This window comes from Eretmochelys imbricata, chromosome 8 (genome assembly GCF_965152235.1).
Source record: "Eretmochelys imbricata isolate rEreImb1 chromosome 8, rEreImb1.hap1, whole genome shotgun sequence".
In the NCBI taxonomy this organism is placed as follows: Eukaryota; Metazoa; Chordata; order Testudines; family Cheloniidae; genus Eretmochelys; species Eretmochelys imbricata.
Genome location: NC_135579.1, coordinates 72025327 through 72043337, shown reverse-complemented (window position 1 = coordinate 72043337; position 18011 = coordinate 72025327). Strand labels below are relative to the sequence as shown.

At 39.6% G+C, this 18011-nt stretch overlaps 1 protein-coding gene across 1 annotated transcript in view; it reads right to left on the bottom strand.

Annotated features, from left to right (window-relative positions):
- Window positions 1-5415, bottom strand: part of DPYD (dihydropyrimidine dehydrogenase) — a 502649-nt gene extending 497234 nt beyond the window's left edge. Inside the window, exons 1-2 of the mRNA XM_077825357.1 lie at window positions 5263-5415; window positions 440-550 (exon numbers count right to left, since the gene is read on the bottom strand). Of these exons, the coding sequence (XP_077681483.1) occupies window positions 440-550; window positions 5263-5415 (264 nt within the window). The remainder of the gene's footprint in view (window positions 1-439; window positions 551-5262) is intronic.
- Between the last annotated feature and the right edge of the window lie 12596 nt (window positions 5416-18011).

The following is an 18011-nucleotide window of genomic DNA, read 5'->3' as shown; positions in this document are numbered from 1 at the left end:
GGACGGAAACAGTACAAATACGTGACAGGCATCCTTGATCAGGTGGGAGATCAAAGAGGCAACCATTAATAAAATATAATGGAAGACTTAACAACTACTATCATATAAAACTGGTCAAGTATCATATTGGAGCAAAGAACATACCTAGATCAATAGTGTCTAAAATAGCAGAGACGTACAAGAATTCAGAAAGTTTATGATGAAAAATCCTATTTCATGCAAAGAGAAAAAGAGGCATAATTTAAAATCTGGCACCAGATTCTGATCTTATTTATACTGGAGTAAATCACTGAAGTCAGTGCAGTTACCCCCAATTTCCAGAGGTCTAATCATATGGCTGCTTAACTATGTGGGAAACGTAACTCTGAATTTTCTGACTTTTTTCCAACCTTAACAATGAATTAACATTTTCCAGATCTATCATAGGTACAGTACTTACTGAACCGCTCTTATCAGCATTCCTTTTCCAGTGTTTCTTGTCTTGTTTCTTTGCTGCACTTGAACATAGAGTTGCATGAGTTTGCATACGGGGATTTAAAGCCAGAAGGTTCTGTAGAAAGAGAAAAGAATATTTTAAAATTCAGATAAAAAGCTCAAACAGCTAATACAATTTTTTAAAATGAACAGTGCTCAACTGATCCCACCTCACCAAAGCACAAATGAATGTTTTACAACAATGTTAAAAAACAGACAATAAAAAACAGGACTCAATAGATCAACTTCAAATTAATTTGTTTAGATTCTTTCCTGTTCCAGTTTATACATTCTAGATTTTGAGTATTTGAGGTACTGCTACATTTTAAAAAAACAAAACAGTATGACATCTAGTGGCAGCTCCAATCTGAATTTGTAATAAATTCTATTGTTGTATACTTCTTACCTCCCGTATATACATATACCAAGTAATTCTTTTTCATTATATTGCTCTAGGTAAAACCCTACATTTTGAGAATAAAGACCACACAGTGTTGCTTCATTGTTTCTAATCCCTAGGAACATGCTTCTATGTCCTAGTGAGAAGCTATACAATGTAAATTAATTTCTTCTCTCTCTGTAGGTTTTCCTGTGGTATAGCACAAATAAACGTGTGGAACATAGAAATAAAAGTCTTAATTGATCACTTCAAGACTGCACTCAAAATCAGACAAAGACAGACAATTAATTTAGTCCCAGTTCTTCCAGTGACAAGGGTTAATATTAGGGCTGTCAAGCAACTAAAAAAATTAATCGTGACTAATTGCACTGTTAAACAATAATAGAATTCCATTTATTTAAATATTTTGGATGTTTTCTACATTTTCAAATATATTGGTTTCAATTACAACACAGAACACTAAGTGTACACTGCTCACTTTATATTTATTTTTGATTACAAATATTTGTGCTATAAAAACAAAAGAAATAGTATTTTTCAATTCACCTCATACAAGTAGTGTAATACAATCTCTATCATAAAAGTTGAATTTACAATGTAGAATTATGTACAAAACATAACTGCATGCAAAAATAAAACAATGTAAAACATCAGAGTCTACAAGTCCACTCAGTCCTACTTCTTGTTCAGTTAGTCACTCAGACAAACAAGTCTGTTTACATTTGCAGGTGATAATGCTGCCCGCTTCTCCTTTCAATGTCACCTGAAAGTGAGAACAGGTGTTCACATGGCACTGTTGTGGCCAGCGTCACAAGATATTTATGTGCCAGATGCATTAAAGATTCATATGGCCCTTCATGCTTCAATCACCATTCCAAAGGACATGCATCCATGCTAATGAGGGGTTCTGCTTGAAAAGATCCAAAGCAGTGCCAACTGACACATGTTCACTTTCGTCATCTGAGTCAGATGCCACCTGCAGAGGATTGATTTTCTTTTTTGGTGGTTCGGGTTCTGTAGTTTCCACATCGGAGTGTTGCCCTTTGAAGACTTCTGAAAGCATGCTCCACAGGACCTCATCCCCCTCAGATTTTGGAAGGCACTTCAGATTCTTAAACCTTAGGTTGAATGCTGTAGCTATCTTTAGAAATCTCACATTGGTATCTTATTTGCGCTTTGTCAAATTTGCAGTGAAAGTGTTCTTAAAACAAACAACATGCTGGGTCATCATCCGAGACTGCTATAACATGAAATACATGGCAGAATGCAGGTAAAACAGAGCAAGAGACATACTATTCTTCCCCAAGTAGTTCAGTCACAAATTTAATTAACGCATTATTTTTTAACGAGCGTCATCAGCATGGAAGCATGTCCTCTGGAATGGTGGCCGAAGCATGAAAGTGTATACGAATGTTTTGTATATCTGGCACGTAAATACCTTGCAATGCTGTCTACAAAAGTGCCATGCAAATGCCTGTTCTCACTTTCAGGTGACATTGTAAAGAAGAAGCAGGCAGCATTATCTCCCATAAATGTAAACAAACTTGTTTGTCTTACTGGCTGAACAAGAAGTAGGACTAACTGGACTTGTAGACTATAGAGTTGTACATTGTTTTGTTTTTGAGTGCAGTTACGCAGCAAAAAAAACTACATTTGTAAGTTGCACTTCCATGATAGAGAGACTGCATTATGGTATTGTATGAGGTGAACTGAAAAATACTATTTCTTTTGTTTATCATTTTTACAGTGCAAATATTTGTAATAAAAATAATAATATAAAGTGAGCACTGTACACTTTGTATTCTGCATTGTAATTGAAATCAATATATTTGAAAATGTAGAAAAACATCCAAAAATATTTAATACATTTCAATTGGTATTCTATTGTTTAAAAGTGTGATTAAAACCGCGATTAATTTTTTTGAGTTAATCGTGTAAATCAACTGGGATTAATCGACAGCCCTAGTTAATATATCTGTGAATTTCTTAAACTTTTGTCAATAGGCCCCTCATACCCCTACCTATGGTTACATGCATCATTCCTCACATTTTATAAATAAAGCAACTGAAAGGTTATTCTGGTAGAGCTGAGAATTGATCCAACTCTAATCCATTTAGCCACATTACCTTTCAGAATGCCAAATTTACATTCTTCATTGCCCTTTTGATAACCATTCTCTAACTACTAGATCTTACCCACCTCCTAGAGCATGAGAGGCCAGTAGGTGGATTCCTAATACTCTATTGCCATCTAGCATATAGTTATGTCACCCATTTGCAAAGTTGTGTCTATGTCCCCCTCTAGTGGCTAAACTACATAAAGGATAAGAGACTACTAGTGTTACCAGTTAGCCCTTTACTTCAATTGGTCAACATGGACGGTGTGCAGTTGAATGACCCAGATTCAAACCCTACTGATGACCCCTGTGGGGAACATTGCTGGTTGCATTCACTGGAATTTTAGTTTTTTCTAGTTTTCCTTTACAAAAAAAGCGCACACACAAACACAACTCCAACTCCATACTTCCCCATCATTGGGAATGAGATGTGTGTATTTTCCTACTGTACATGTTGAAGATGTGTGGGGCTCTTAGAATGAAAGTGGTGAATGTGATACAAGGAGGTGGGGGGGTATCACAGAGACTCTGACAGGGCATTTCCTTATTGCTAAGGGGTTGTATGGATGGGTGCTCCCTTCAAGAAGGCTTTTTCTATTGAGGATTGTTCAGGTAGATTTTTTCCCTCTTTCTTAATATGAAGTTGGGTGCAGTGGCATGCATCTGTAATCCCAGGTACTTGGGAGACTGAGGCTGGTGGATCACTCAGGGGTTCTGGGCTGAGGTGCGCTATGCAGATCGGTTGTCCAGTGCCACTGACAGCCTGGCCAGCGAGTGGTGAAGGACCGGCTAGACCACCACAAATTATGTGTTGTGATTAGCACTCTCTCAGTGAGGGCTGATGGACCAATTGATCAAGGTGTTCTTAATATGAAAATCTCATATACTAATTAAATGAATGTTGCATGTTTACTCTAGAATCTGAGTACTAATTTACTCAGTAAAATGTAAGATCAATACCTAATTCAAAAGCCTTGCTACAAACAGACATACACAAGCAATCACAGTAATTTCTTTCTTTTTTAAAAATAATTACAGAGCGATAAAGACAAGGGGTTCAATTTTCAAAAATATCTAAGTGACTTGGGAGCCTAAATCCAATTTTCAAATGTGACACAGAAACCTAAATCCCACTGACTTTCAATAAGTCACTCTAAGAGCCTAAATCACTCAGATACTTTTGAAAATGTTACACAACTATAAAAGATACAGGGTAACACAGTATTCTTAGCTATGTGTAACACATTCTCAGTAGGCTCTGAAATGAGTTACACATTTCTAGTAATATACTGAAACAGATGTACTCCTTTGGGTATGGATCCATTTGGTTTAAAACTTGGAACAAATGGTGGGGTAAACCAACAAAGGAAGAATCCACATCTGTACATGATCTTCACTGCCCGCCAAATACAGGAAAAGTCTCAGGAGCAAAATCAGGACCTGTACATCACCTTCATCGATTTGACAAAGGCCTTCGACTTCGTCAATTGTGAAGCCCTGTGGAAGGTGCTGGCCAGATTTGTGTGCCCTCCAAAATTTATTAAATTCCAAAGGCTTCTTCATGATCAGATGACTGCCACTGTTCTCTGTAATGGCCTGGAGATGGACCCCTTTTGGGGTTAAGCAAGGATGCGCTATTGTCCCAATCCTTTTCTCCATCTATTTAGAGGTCATTTTGGTCCTCGTTAAAGACCAATGGAGTTGACATTCAATACGGAATGGGTGGGCGGTTTTTAATCTTCGACGTCTCCGCTCAAAGTCCTTAGGGCATCTCTTATTGATCTTCAGTATGCTGATGACTGTGCATCATTGTACACACTGAGAATGACCTTCAGTCCACACTGGATTTTTTTGTACAAACTTAATGAAGTCTAGGATTCTCACTCAATACTGAGAAGATGAAAGTGCTCCATCAGCCTGCTTCAGGCATTCCACATGACCCACAACAAATCACTATTGAGGGACAGACTATGGAGATAGTCGAGCACTTCTGCTACCTCAATAGCCAACTCTCTCAAAATGCAAAAATTGACAGTGAGATCCAGTATACAAGCGCTTCCTTTGGGAAACTGCTTTCCCAGACGTTTTCACAGACTATGACCTATGGTAGGACACCAAATCCAGGTCTATGAAACAACTGTTATTCCTACACTCCTTTATGGATGTGAAATCTGGGTGACCTATTGACAGCACTTAAAGAGTCTGCAGACATTCGACCAACGATGCCTCCAGAAGATCCTTTGCATCAAGTGGGAAGATTGCTGCACTAACGCCAGTATCCTCACTGAAGCCAATGTCACCAGCATTGAAGCAATGATCATCATGCATCAACTCCCCTGGGCTGGACATTGTGTGCGGATGCCAGACTCTTGCCTTCCAAAACAAGTCCTCTACTCTCAGCTCAGCCATGGTCAGAGATCCCATGGTTGTCAGAGGAAATGCTACAAAGACACACTGAAAGCGTACCTCAAGAAAACGGATGTGGACATCACAAGCTGGAAGGAGCAGGCTACCAACCAACCTCAATGGCACCACATCCTTCATCAGGCAGTGAGCCACTTCGAGGAGAAATGCCTTGCCCTCTAAGGCGAAAAGAGAGAGAGAAGGAAGGAAAAAGAAAGAACTTTCTCCCAGCAGGCAGCTGACCTGCCAGGAAATGTCTGTACCTACTGTGGGCAAATTTGCGGTTCCAGGATCGGACTCCTGAGTCATCTCAGGACCCATATGTAAATCTGTGGTAAAGGTTATCCTCAAATCGAGGGATTGCCGATGCTGGTCATGGATTAATGAACAGAACAGCTCCATGGTGCCATTTCTGACTTTCTTTAAAATTCACTTATGGGGGGAAGAGCAGGAGGAGAGGGGACCACTAACAATAATCCATGTCAGTGACTTGTTTGTTAGTGTCTTGCTTGTGCATGGTCAGTGCTTTACAAAGGCTAGATTATTATACTATGTGAAAGATATTGGTTGGGTTCCCAGAGATCTTTTCTGCTTGGTTCCCCAAGAACTCAGTTCAGCTCCAGTCTTATCACTTTGATTTTTTTTTAATTTGGCATACAGCAAAGCTATGCTGAGTTGATCAGACTCAAGAGTACAGGGGGGAGGAAGGGTATAGGGCATATCACACATTTAAAGTTACATAGCTAACCTAAAAAAAAATGTTCAACTTTGTAAATGTATTGAAACACCAGAAGGGTTCATTAACTAAGTTAAGACTGACAGGAGACATTGCCTCTTGTCCAAAGAGTGCCTGCCTTAGCTTTGCAATTCTGAATGAAAGATTTGGATGGATTTTCAGTAGAATTTTTTTAAAAAATGTTACATACACTTTTAACATTTTTAAAAAATGGTTGTTTTTAATTTTGCCTTTTTTGCTATGTTGTAAACAGTTTATACAAGAGACCAAATAAATATTTTAAATTTTCTTGGCTTAGCCTTGCCAGCTGAGCCTTTGATTTTTTTAATATGGTTTTATATTTCTGAAATTTTCCTTTTGTAAATTGCAAGTTTGAGCAGATGACCCATTTGAGTTGCTTAAATTTTTAAATTACAATTTTTTATTTATTATTTACATTTTAAGTAAGTTTTGGGGTTTTGTGTGTTTGTGTTTTATATAGGCAAGATAACATTTTTGGCCTGGGCTCTAATTATTCAGTATTTTCACAATGTTTTGTTCCACTGCTGTTTTTAGTTTATTTTTGTATTTTAGTTATTTGAGATTTTAGTAAGCTTATTGTTACACATAAAACTTTTTTTGACAGGCAGTTTTAACTGCTGTGTTATTTATTTATTTTTAAACTTAGCACTACCATTTATTTATTAATGTTTGTGTACACACGTGCGCTTAGGTTATATCCCTACTAGTGCATGTGGAAGCAGTTAAGCCATGTAGAAATCTCTAATTTTTAAAGTGATTTTAACTAAACTGTTCAGAGTTAAACAATGTAAATTGGATTCCTGCAAATATGAGAACAGTCAACACAACAGATTATCCATAGACACAATATTTGGGAAGGACCCATTTTTCTGAATGGCTGTAAACACTTTCAAAGGAAAAAGATAGTGGTGGTATTTGTCACCATTTGACCATTGCATAATTTGTTTGATTACTAAAAAGAAAAGGAGTACTTGTGGCACCTTAGAAACTAATTAAATTTGTTAGTCTCTAAGGTGCCACAAGTACTCCTTTTCTTTTTGCTACTCTGAAACCTTTAATTACTAAGGATCTCATGGGCATGGCTACACTGACTTTTACTGCCATAACTAGGTTTTTTTCTTCAACTCAGCATTTTTTTTTAAATCTTTCACTCTTCTTTTTAACATTTTATTACTTTTACTACCCCTATTTAGTCTCCTCCAAGTTCTATCATGTTAATTTGTGTAAGCTTCTTTTAATTGTACATACGTTTTTAAAAATCACTTTAATTTTTTAATGTTTAATAAAAAACTTTTCAAGACCTTGCTAGCTACTAAATTTTGGGATTGTATCACATTTTTAACTGACTTTTTCTTTGTGGCTTTAAGCTTATCTTTTATGTCTTTTGCATTTTTTAACTTAGTACTAAATCAATATACGTGATTCATAATCAGTATATTCCCATCTAGAAAGCAATGCATGATAAAATGAAAGTGTGTTTTAATAGTGTAGGCCTGGCTTGACATGAATAATCAGACAGAGGTGAGACCTCATTTCTTGGGTGACAGAATTAAGGAGGTATCTGGATCAGCAGGCTGAAATACACTGTCCGTACTAGCTAAGCTGTACTCACTAAATTCAGTTCTTGAAGGACAGCTGCTTTTTACTTTGGCTATATGGATATAGGTAACAGACATTATGTTTTCCCTGACCTTTTAGGTATGTTTTTATTTACGTGGGTTTTTTTGCTTTTTACAACTTTGATTTGCTTTTTATGCTTTTTGCATTCATTTCCTAACATGGTACATTTTATTTGTAAAGTTTTAGCCACCAGAAATAATCCTTGTAATACTGCTGCTTTGATTTGCTTTCTTTACTGTAGAATAAACAAAAACCAAAAAAACCTTGATACTTTTTCCATGACTACCAGTTGGCTCTATTTCTTTGAAAGTTTCAGTGGCATTCAACTGGTTTTTGCTGTACTCTGCCAATAATTTTTAATAGACCTCTCATGTGCTTTGCCAAGAATTTTTTTAAAATAAATTCTTGGAGTTCCTTTTTCACCCAGTCCCAATCTCCCCCTAGCACTTCTCTGGGGAGTGTGTAGCATCCACCCTTCAATTTAAACCACTTCTTCAGCATGGAACTAATTTCCTCCTATTTAAATCCTTTTAAACCTTTCCAATGCCATTTCCCTTAATGCTAGGTTGCGACCCTTATACTAAGGGGTGTATATGTTTCCTGCCCCAGACAAGCGGATCTAAGTCATGGCACCACTACGTTGGGGTTCCCCCAAGATCTCTTCCACATGGTTCCCCAAGAGCTCAGTTCAACTCCAGTCTCATCACTCAGGTTCCTTTATTTGGCATACAGCAAAACTACACTAAATTGAAAAGACTCAAGCCCAGGGGGTGGGTATAGGGCACACAACATATCCAAAGTTGCGTAGCAAACCTCTTTCTTTATATACATTTACATATTACATTGCATTTACTGTACATTTCATTACATGTTTTAGGATTGGCTTGATTAGTTTATCGGAACCAATTCTTGTACATCATTCTTTGTCTACATACTGTCCATGTACGACTTACTCTTTACCTTTGCTTTACGTTCTGTCTTATCTTGTCCATTGTAAATCATTCCCCCTTATCTTAGCTCATACGGACATTCTATTCCCAGCCTGCTGATCCAGTTACCACCCTATGCATCCGATGAAGTGAGCTGTAACTCACGAAAGCTTATGCTGAAATAAATTTGTTAGTCTCTAAGGTGCCACAAGTACTCCTTTTCTTTTTGAGAATACAGACTAACACGGCTGTTACTCTGAAGCCGCCCTAATCCTGTCACCCAAGAAATGAGGTCTCACCTATGTCCAATTATTCTTGTCAAGCCAAGCCTACACTATTAAAACACACTTTTATTTTATCATGCGTTGCTTTCTAGATGGGAATATATTCACTATGAATCATGTACATTGATTTAGGTTGCAAAGTTCTAAAATGTTATAAACTGCTCATATGTAATATACAAGAGAATCAGGGACATATAATGATGACTGATTTTTTTAAAAAAAGTTGACAGCTGTGATAAATGGTTATGTTGATCTACATAGGGGCGGGAACATTACTTCTGAGAATAAATAAACTGTAAAATATTCATTAAATGTTTATTGCTACACACCTACTTTAAAACTATGATTAAAAAGTACACACAGTGTAAAATGTTGAACTAATCTTCTATACGATTTAATGAAAATGTGAGGATAATGAAACAACAAGATACATTAGGGTGAACAATATATCAGTAATTTGATATAATAACCCACAATTTAAAATTATTTAAATGTAAATATAGTCATTCTGGACAGGAATTCTTGTCTCCCAGTCTCCTATTCAACCACACTCACAGTATTTTCAAATAAATTGAACAGACGACTTGATAAACCAGGAATTGCAGAGCTCCAATACAGGCTTTTGATCTTAGATAAATCATTTAGTCATTCTGTATCTCAATTTCCCACATCTGTGAAATGGGTATTACATGAAACTGTAACTAATTCCAGTCTCAGCAACCAGTCACCTTCCAACAAGGTCACAGGGTGCTGTGGCAATTAATTTTCTATTTAAATGTCTATTCAGCACTGTAAAATGTAAAGCTGCTGAAGTGCTAAGGGTTATCACATATGTTCTAATAGCAACAGGATGACCAGAGTGAGTATATGATGGCATTGACAGGAGAGGCACACTCTTGAGCTCCTTCTTTGCTGTCAGTGTTTGAATGTCCTGGGTGTCTTTTCACCTCTATCCAGACAGCAGTGGGAGACCCCAAGCCATAGGATGGGGAAAATGGAGGCTGGACCCTGCCTCAATTTCATGGACAAAGTGAGGTGTTCCTTTATTGAAATATAAATTCCTCAACTGAAGGAGAGGACACCACAGCAGATTCTTGCATGGCCAAGTCCTTTGAGTATGTGACACTTGTGTCTGTAGCACATTAACTGTTGCACCTAACATCATTGATGCACCAATGTTCTTCTATCCTCTCTGCTAAAACCCGTATGCTTTTCTTTCTCTATGGGCCAAATGTCAAACATAGTGTAAACAGGCACAATCCCATCAACTCTAATCAGCTTCCAGCTTTTAGTTTTTATGATATCTAGACTTAGAATTAGGCCTGTTTGTTGATCAGTATCTGTTCTGGTTCAGTGTGTCCCATCTTTCTGCCATAGCTGATGCAATTCTCTCCTAAAAACCTCTCTTTATATTTTAAGATGTTTTTATATGCAGCATCTTCTATACATGGCACCACAAAGAGTACTGTACTACAGAATACCATTAGCAAGGTAATCTTAGGAAACCCATCCTTGTAGTCAAACTTCGTCTGTGGAAACTAGCAGCAGGTGTCCCCAGTTAAAACTTGAAAAAAATCAAACAAAACCTAGAGGGGTTTGCTCATTACAGAATGAAGGCCTTTTTAGAATGACTGCAATATTCCAGACATTATAATCAGCAAGAAAAAAGTGAATCCTTTGGTTCCTCTGACTAGTTCTCTATTACACACACAGTCACCAAAAAACCAGCTCCCACTGAAATCAGTGAGTTATACTGATCTAACAGTAGAATTTATGCCTTAATATTCAGTAACTCTTCTTACTTTAGGTAGATTAAAGACTAAAGATAGACTGAGTACTCAGTGTGTAAAAAGTTGCTGTCAGACCATAATTTTTCTATCATGTGGTGCAATACTGAAGCAGTATAGGTGGAGCACATAAAACAATTTATTCACCTTATGGATTCTTCTTAGTATCCTCTCTAGTTCAGACCCTTTAGACAACCAGAATGTCACTGGACAAATTCATCACAGGCGTAAAAAGGTACAATTCCACTGAAGTCACTGGAGACACAATCATTTATATAAGCAGCGAACTCGGTTCCATGGGTTATTTTGTTTGTTTATAAATACAAAAACAAGCTTAACTAGATCAGTCCTTACAGAAATATGGTATGCTGCATCTTACTCTTACTGCCTTACAGAACATCCTTAGCTAAACTGCTTTAAATGTATCAAGTAAGATTTGCTAGTAGAGTAGGGAATACATGTGAAGAGCAATTTAGCCCAGCCCATTACATTAATCTACCCAATTTCCTTAAAAAGAAGTTATATCATCTCTCACAACAAGAAACATTAAATGTATTGCAAGGTATATATCTTTACTAATGAGCATAATGAGAATATTTTTACTGTTTCCCTAAAACTTGTGAGCATTCTGAAGAGTTAATTTCAGTACTGTATGAGCGTTGATACACTCTAAGAGCTTGTCTACACTACCGTGGGGGGGATCAATCTAAGATACACAATTTCAGCTACGCGAATAGCGTAGCTGAAGTCGACAGCTGACACTCTCCCGTCGACTGCGCTTGTGCTTCTTATAGTGGCATATCGGAGTCAACGGGAGAGTGTTCAGAGGTCAATTTATCGCGTCTATACTAGACACAATAAATCAACCGCTGCTGGATCGCTCACTGCCCGCCAATCTGGCCAGTAGTGTAGACAAGCCCTGAGAAACAAGTACCTGATTCTATTAGCAGTCTAGGTACAGGCTGCTGAGCTGAATTCACTGTGGGCCAATGGTGCACCAGCACTGAGGCTCCCCTACTACAAGCTGAAATCACAAAAGAACTAAACTTACTAAGAGCTGAAATCACTGAGTGTTGTGCTAAGTAGTGGGGGAGCCTGAAGATATATTGCGGAGCAGTTCGCGGGACAGCTGGAGTGGCTCATGGGATGGCAAGCAGAGCAGAGCAGCTCTTGGAGCAGAGCAGTTCATGGGGACGGCTGGAGCGGCTTATGGGACAGCTGGCAGAGTGGAGAGATTCGTGGGACGGCTGGCGGAGCGGAGCCCCATGGAGAGGTGGGGCAATCGGCTTTGCACCACGTAAGGTGCCCCTTAACCCTGCCCCATCTCCACCCAGGTTGGGAGGTAAAACTCTGCAGATAAACTTTCAAACTCTAGTGCGGCACTGACCAGGGACAGAGACTTTTGGGTCGTTGGACTTTTGGGACTTTGGGTGACTTTGCGGGACTCAAGAACCAAAAGGAAAGGACACACCCCAATTTGCTTGGGGTGGGTTTTTTGCTCATGGGTTGTGTTATGAATCCTGTTGGTGGTGTTTTCCCAACATAATGCCACATTGTTTCTCTCTGTTATTAAAAGGCTTTTGCAAAAAGAAAAGGAGTACTTGTGGCACCTTAGAGACTAACCAATTTATTTGAGCATGAGCTTTCGTGAGCTACAGCTCACTTCATCAGATGCATACCGTGGAAACTGCAGCAGACTTTATATATACACAGAGAATATGAAACAATACCTCCTCCCACCCCACTGTCCTGCTGGTAATAGCTTATCTAAAGTAATCATCAGGTTAGGCCATTTCCAGCACAAATCCAGGTTTTCTCACCCTCCACCACCCCACACAAATTCACTCTCCTGCTGGTGATAGCCCATCCAAAGTGACAACTCTTTACACAATGTGCATGATAATCAAGTTAGGCCATTTCCTGCACAAATCCAGGTTCTCTCACTCCCTCACCCCCCTCCAAAAACCCACCCCCATACACACACAAACTCACTCTCCTGCTGGTAATAGCTCATCCAAACTGACCACTCTCCAAGTTTAAATCCAAGTTAAACCAGAACATCTGGGGGTGGGGGGTAGGAAAAAACAAGAGGAAATAGGCTACCTTGCATAATGACTTAGCCACTCCCAGTCTCTATTTAAGCCTAAATTAATAGTATCCAATTTGCAAATGAATTCCAATTCAGCAGTTTCTCGCTGGAGTCTGGATTTGAAGTTTTTTTGTTTTAAGACAGCGACCTTCATGTCTGTGATTGCGTGACCAGAGAGATTGAAGTGTTCTCCGACTGGTTTATGAATGTTATAATTCTTGACATCTGATTTGTGTCCATTTATTCTTTTACGTAGAGACTGTCCAGTTTGACCAATGTACATGGCAGAGGGGCATTGCTGGCACATGATGGCATAAATCACATTGGTGGATGTGCAGGTGAACGAGCCTCTGATAGTGTGGCTGATGTTATTAGGCCCTGTGATGGTGTCCCCTGAATAGATATGTGGGCACAATTGGCAACGGGCTTTGTTGCAAGGATAAGTTCCTGGGTTAGTGGTTCTGTTGTGTGGTATGTGGTTGTTGGTGAGTATTTGCTTCAGGTTGCGGGGCTGTCTGTAGGCAAGGACTGGCCTGTCTCCCAAGATTTGTGAGAGTGTTGGGTCATCCTTTAGGATAGGTTGTAGATCCTTAATAATGCGTTGGAGGGGTTTTAGTTGGGGGCTGAAGGTGACGGCTAGTGGCGTTCTGTTATTTTCTTTGTTAGGCCTGTCCTGTAGTAGCTAACTTCTGGGAACTCTTCTGGCTCTATCAATCTGTTTCTTTACTTCCGCAGGTGGGTATTGTAGTTGTAAGAAAGCTTGACAGAGATCTTGTAGGTGTTTGTCTCTGTCTGAGGGGTTGGAGCAAATGCGGTTGTATCGCAGAGCTTGGCTGTAGACGATGGATCGTGTGGTGTGGTCAGGGTGAAAGCTGGAGGCATGCAGGTAGGAATAGCGGTCAGTAGGTTTCCGGTATAGGGTGGTGTTTATGTGACCATTGTTTATTAGCACTGTAGTGTCCAGGAAGTGGATCTCTTGTGTGGACTGGACCAGGCTGAGGTTGGTGGTGGGATGGAAATTGTTGAAATCATGGTGGAATTCCTCAAGGGCTTCTTTTCCATGGGTCCAGATGATGAAGATGTCATCAATATAGCGCAAGTAGAGTAGGGGCTTTAGAGGACGAGAGCTGAGGAAGCGTTGTTCTAAATCAGCCATAAAAGTGTTGGCATACTGTGGGGCCATGCGGGTACCCATAGCAGTGCCGCTGATCTGAAGGTATACATTGTCCCCAAATGTGAAATAGTTATGGGTAAGGACAAAGTCACAAAGTTCAGCCACCAGGTTAGCCATGACATTATCGGGGATAGTGTTCCTGACGGCTTGTAGTCCATCTTTGTGTGGAATGTTGGTGTAGAGGGCTTCTACATCCATAGTGGCCAGGATGGTGTTATCAGGAAGATCACCGATGGATTGAAGTTTCCTCAGGAAGTCAGTGGTGTCTCGAAGGTAGCTGGGAGTGCTGGTAGCGTAGGGCCTGAGGAGGGAGTCTACATAGCCAGACAATCCTCAGACAGAGACAAACACCTACAAGATCTCTGTCAAGCTTTCTTACAACTACAATACCCACCTGCGGAAGTAAAGAAACAGATTGATAGAGCCAGAAGAGTTCCCAGAAGTTACCTACTACAGGACAGGCCTAACAAAGAAAATAACAGAACACCACTAGCCGTCACCTTCAGCCCCCAACTAAAACCCCTCCAACGCATTATTAAGAATCTACAACCTATCCTAAAGGATGACCCAACACTCTCACAAATCTTGGGAGACAGGCCAGTCCTTGCCTACAGACAGCCCCGCAACCTGAAGCAAATACTCACCAACAACCACATACCACACAACAGAACCACTAACCCAGGAACTTATCCTTGCAACAAAGCCCGTTGCCAATTGTGCCCACATATCTATTCAGGGGACACCATCACAGGGCCTAATAACATCAGCCACACTATCAGAGGCTCGTTCACCTGCACATCCACCAATGTGATTTATGCCATCATGTGCCAGCAATGCCCCTCTGCCATGTACATTGGTCAAACTGGACAGTCTCTACGTAAAAGAATAAATGGACACAAATCAGATGTCAAGAATTATAACATTCATAAACCAGTCGGAGAACACTTCAATCTCTCTGGTCACGCAATCACAGACATGAAGGTCGCTATCTTAAAACAAAAAAACTTCAAATCCAGACTCCAGCGAGAAACTGCTGAATTGGAATTCATTTGCAAATTGGATACTATTAATTTAGGCTTAAATAGAGACTGGGAGTGGCTAAGTCATTATGCAAGGTAGCCTATTTCCTCTTGTTTTTTCCTACCCCCCCCCCAGATGTTCTGGTTTAACTTGGATTTAAACTTGGAGAGTGGTCAGTTTGGATGAGCTATTACCAGCAGGAGAGTGAGTTTGTGTGTGTGTATGGGGGTGGGTTTTTGGAGGGGGGTGAGGGAGTGAGAGAACCTGGATTTGTGCAGGAAATGGCCTAACTTGATTATCATGCACATTGTGTAAAGAGTTGTCACTTTGGATGGGCTATCACCAGCAGGAGAGTGAATTTGTGTGGGGGGGGTGGAGGGTGAGAAAACCTGGATTTGTGCTGGAAATGGCCTAACCTGATGATTACTTTAGATAAGCTATTACCAGCAGGACAGTGGGGTGGGAGGAGGTATTGTTTCATATTCTCTGTGTATATATAAAGTCTGCTGCAGTTTCCACGGTATGCATCTGATGAAGTGAGCTGTAGCTCATGAAAGCTCATGCTCAAATAAATTGGTTAGTCTCTAAGGTGCCACAAGTACTCCTTTTCTTTTTGCGAATACAGACTAACACGGCTGTTACTCTAAAAGGCTTTTGCTACACTCAGACTCTGTGCTTGCAAGAGGGGAAGCATTGCCTCTCAGAGGCGCGCAGCAGGGGTGGTATATATTTGTCCCAGGTCACTGGGTGGAGGCTTGAGCCGGTTTTGCATTGTGTTATTGGAATGGAACCTCTAGATACTGAACCCGGCCCTTGTTGCTGCCAACTCTGATGGGCAGAAGGGTTACATATGATCTAAAATAGCATTTCACCATACACATCACCTAAACCACTCAACTGATTTACAGATGTAGAATAAAGCATACATAGAGACGATGAGCCACATACAGCCCTCAGTCCCCATCCATGAGAATCATGGATATAAAAATGAAAGTTTCACTATGAGATGAATGAGGAAACTGTCTGGTCCCATGAGAATTCATAATCCAGAAAGAAAAGTGAAGATTTCAAAAATACAACCTGTGAAACCATGCACATATCAGTATGCTCTGCTCTGTCAATGGCTGTTTCATAATGCAAGGAATATAGGTAAGTCCATCTAGTGGCTTTGCACATTTCTATACTAAAAAACTGATTTTCTGCCCAGGAAAAAATTATTCCTGTAATGGAATATCTGATGGTTACTTTTTGGAGGATCACTCCTTACTTCAAATATATATTTCGCTAATGAAGACCAAACATATGAAGAGATGACATCTTTTCTATTTATTTTTTTTATCTACAGCTACCTTAACTTGGACTGTGGTGTTTTAAAACCCCAAAAATGAACCCCACTGTTGATAGGGTATCTTGTGGTAAGTACATTATAACAGTGCTCCAGTGTGTGTACTGCCTGCCTGTTGGTATTAAAAAGGCATTGAGGTATTATATTTTTTCCCTGACACCCCTAAGGGTTTGGAATTTGCCCATTTGACAGGCCACCTCTCCCACGTATGAGCATGCTGCGGTTGTGATCACTTGATTGAAACCAAATCTTGGCCACTTTTGGCCATTAAAAAGCCTATAATATTTTTCACAAGAGTAGATAATGTTAGCCCTACCATATTCTGGCACAATTCCAGGTATGTAATTGCATTCTGCTTACTTACAATTTCATTCATATATGGTAATCTTCACTTCCAATGCATTCCTTAAGGGCTGGCACTTTTTATCTGAGAAATTATGGGTGAGGCCACTCCTTCACATACCAAATAATGCTTTAGGGTACTTGAACAAAAGACAATATACACATTTCAGTCACTAAGTCCTCTATAGTTTATCGCAGTAAAGAGCCAATCCCTTGACATGCTAAAAGGTTTATTCCTATCAATAGTACCAGACATTTAGAAAGTAACTGGATTCCTTCTGCATGGCAATAACACCGTCTTATAACAATATAGAGGTTTTTATTCTGAAGGATCCCAAAATACTCTGCAAATACATCTTAATGTCAGACTTCTGAAATCAAGCCCTCAAAGCTCAGAAAATTCCATTAACTAAAGAAGTTGTATAACATAAGATGTGAATTAAAAGTTAATACATTGGTGTGCGTGTGTGAAAATATATATATATATATATATATATTCACAAAGAAAATAAGGGTGACATATATGCATATGGTAGCAAGACCTGGATCACTTACAGCAGGCATAAGAAAAGGTTAAACACCTTCCACACCCACTGTCTTTGCCATATTCTAAATCAAGTGGGAAAGCAAAGTTCCTGATAACAACGTACTTGCAAAATTGCCAAGCCTAATCGCTATTTTCAAACAGACGTCTCTGTTGACTAGTCATCTGCATTAAATGGACAATTACACGTTCCAAAGGATCTCCTGTATGGAGAACTTGAGGAGGGTCACTGGGCCAGTCTAGGGTCAGATTCAAGGAATTTGCAGGAGGGACTTGAAAACTTTCAATAATTGACATTGGAAGCTCAGAAGATGCAGCTAGCAACAAACTATGCTGGAGGGCTGCGCTACGCCACACCAGTGAGTGAAAAAAAGTCTAAGAGAGGTGGTTGAGAGAGAACAAAGCGCAGCAGGCCTGAAGCACTAATAGTGTGTCAGCTTCATCTTCTGGCCCTGTGCTTACACCTGCATTATCTGTGATAAGGACCACTTCTCAAGAATTGGACTTTTCAGCAACTCGCAATGCTGTAGCACAACACATAGAAACTGAATCTCTTTGCCACTTACAGCATATTTAAGATGGATGATTACCATTCAAGCATATGTGCAACATGGCCTGATTAGTGTGTTAGCCTAACCTTAAACTTTTGGAATCTCTTGACTGAGTGCTTGATTTCTCGACCTTAACATTGCATTAATGCTAGGTTTTTTGCATTTAAATTCTCTC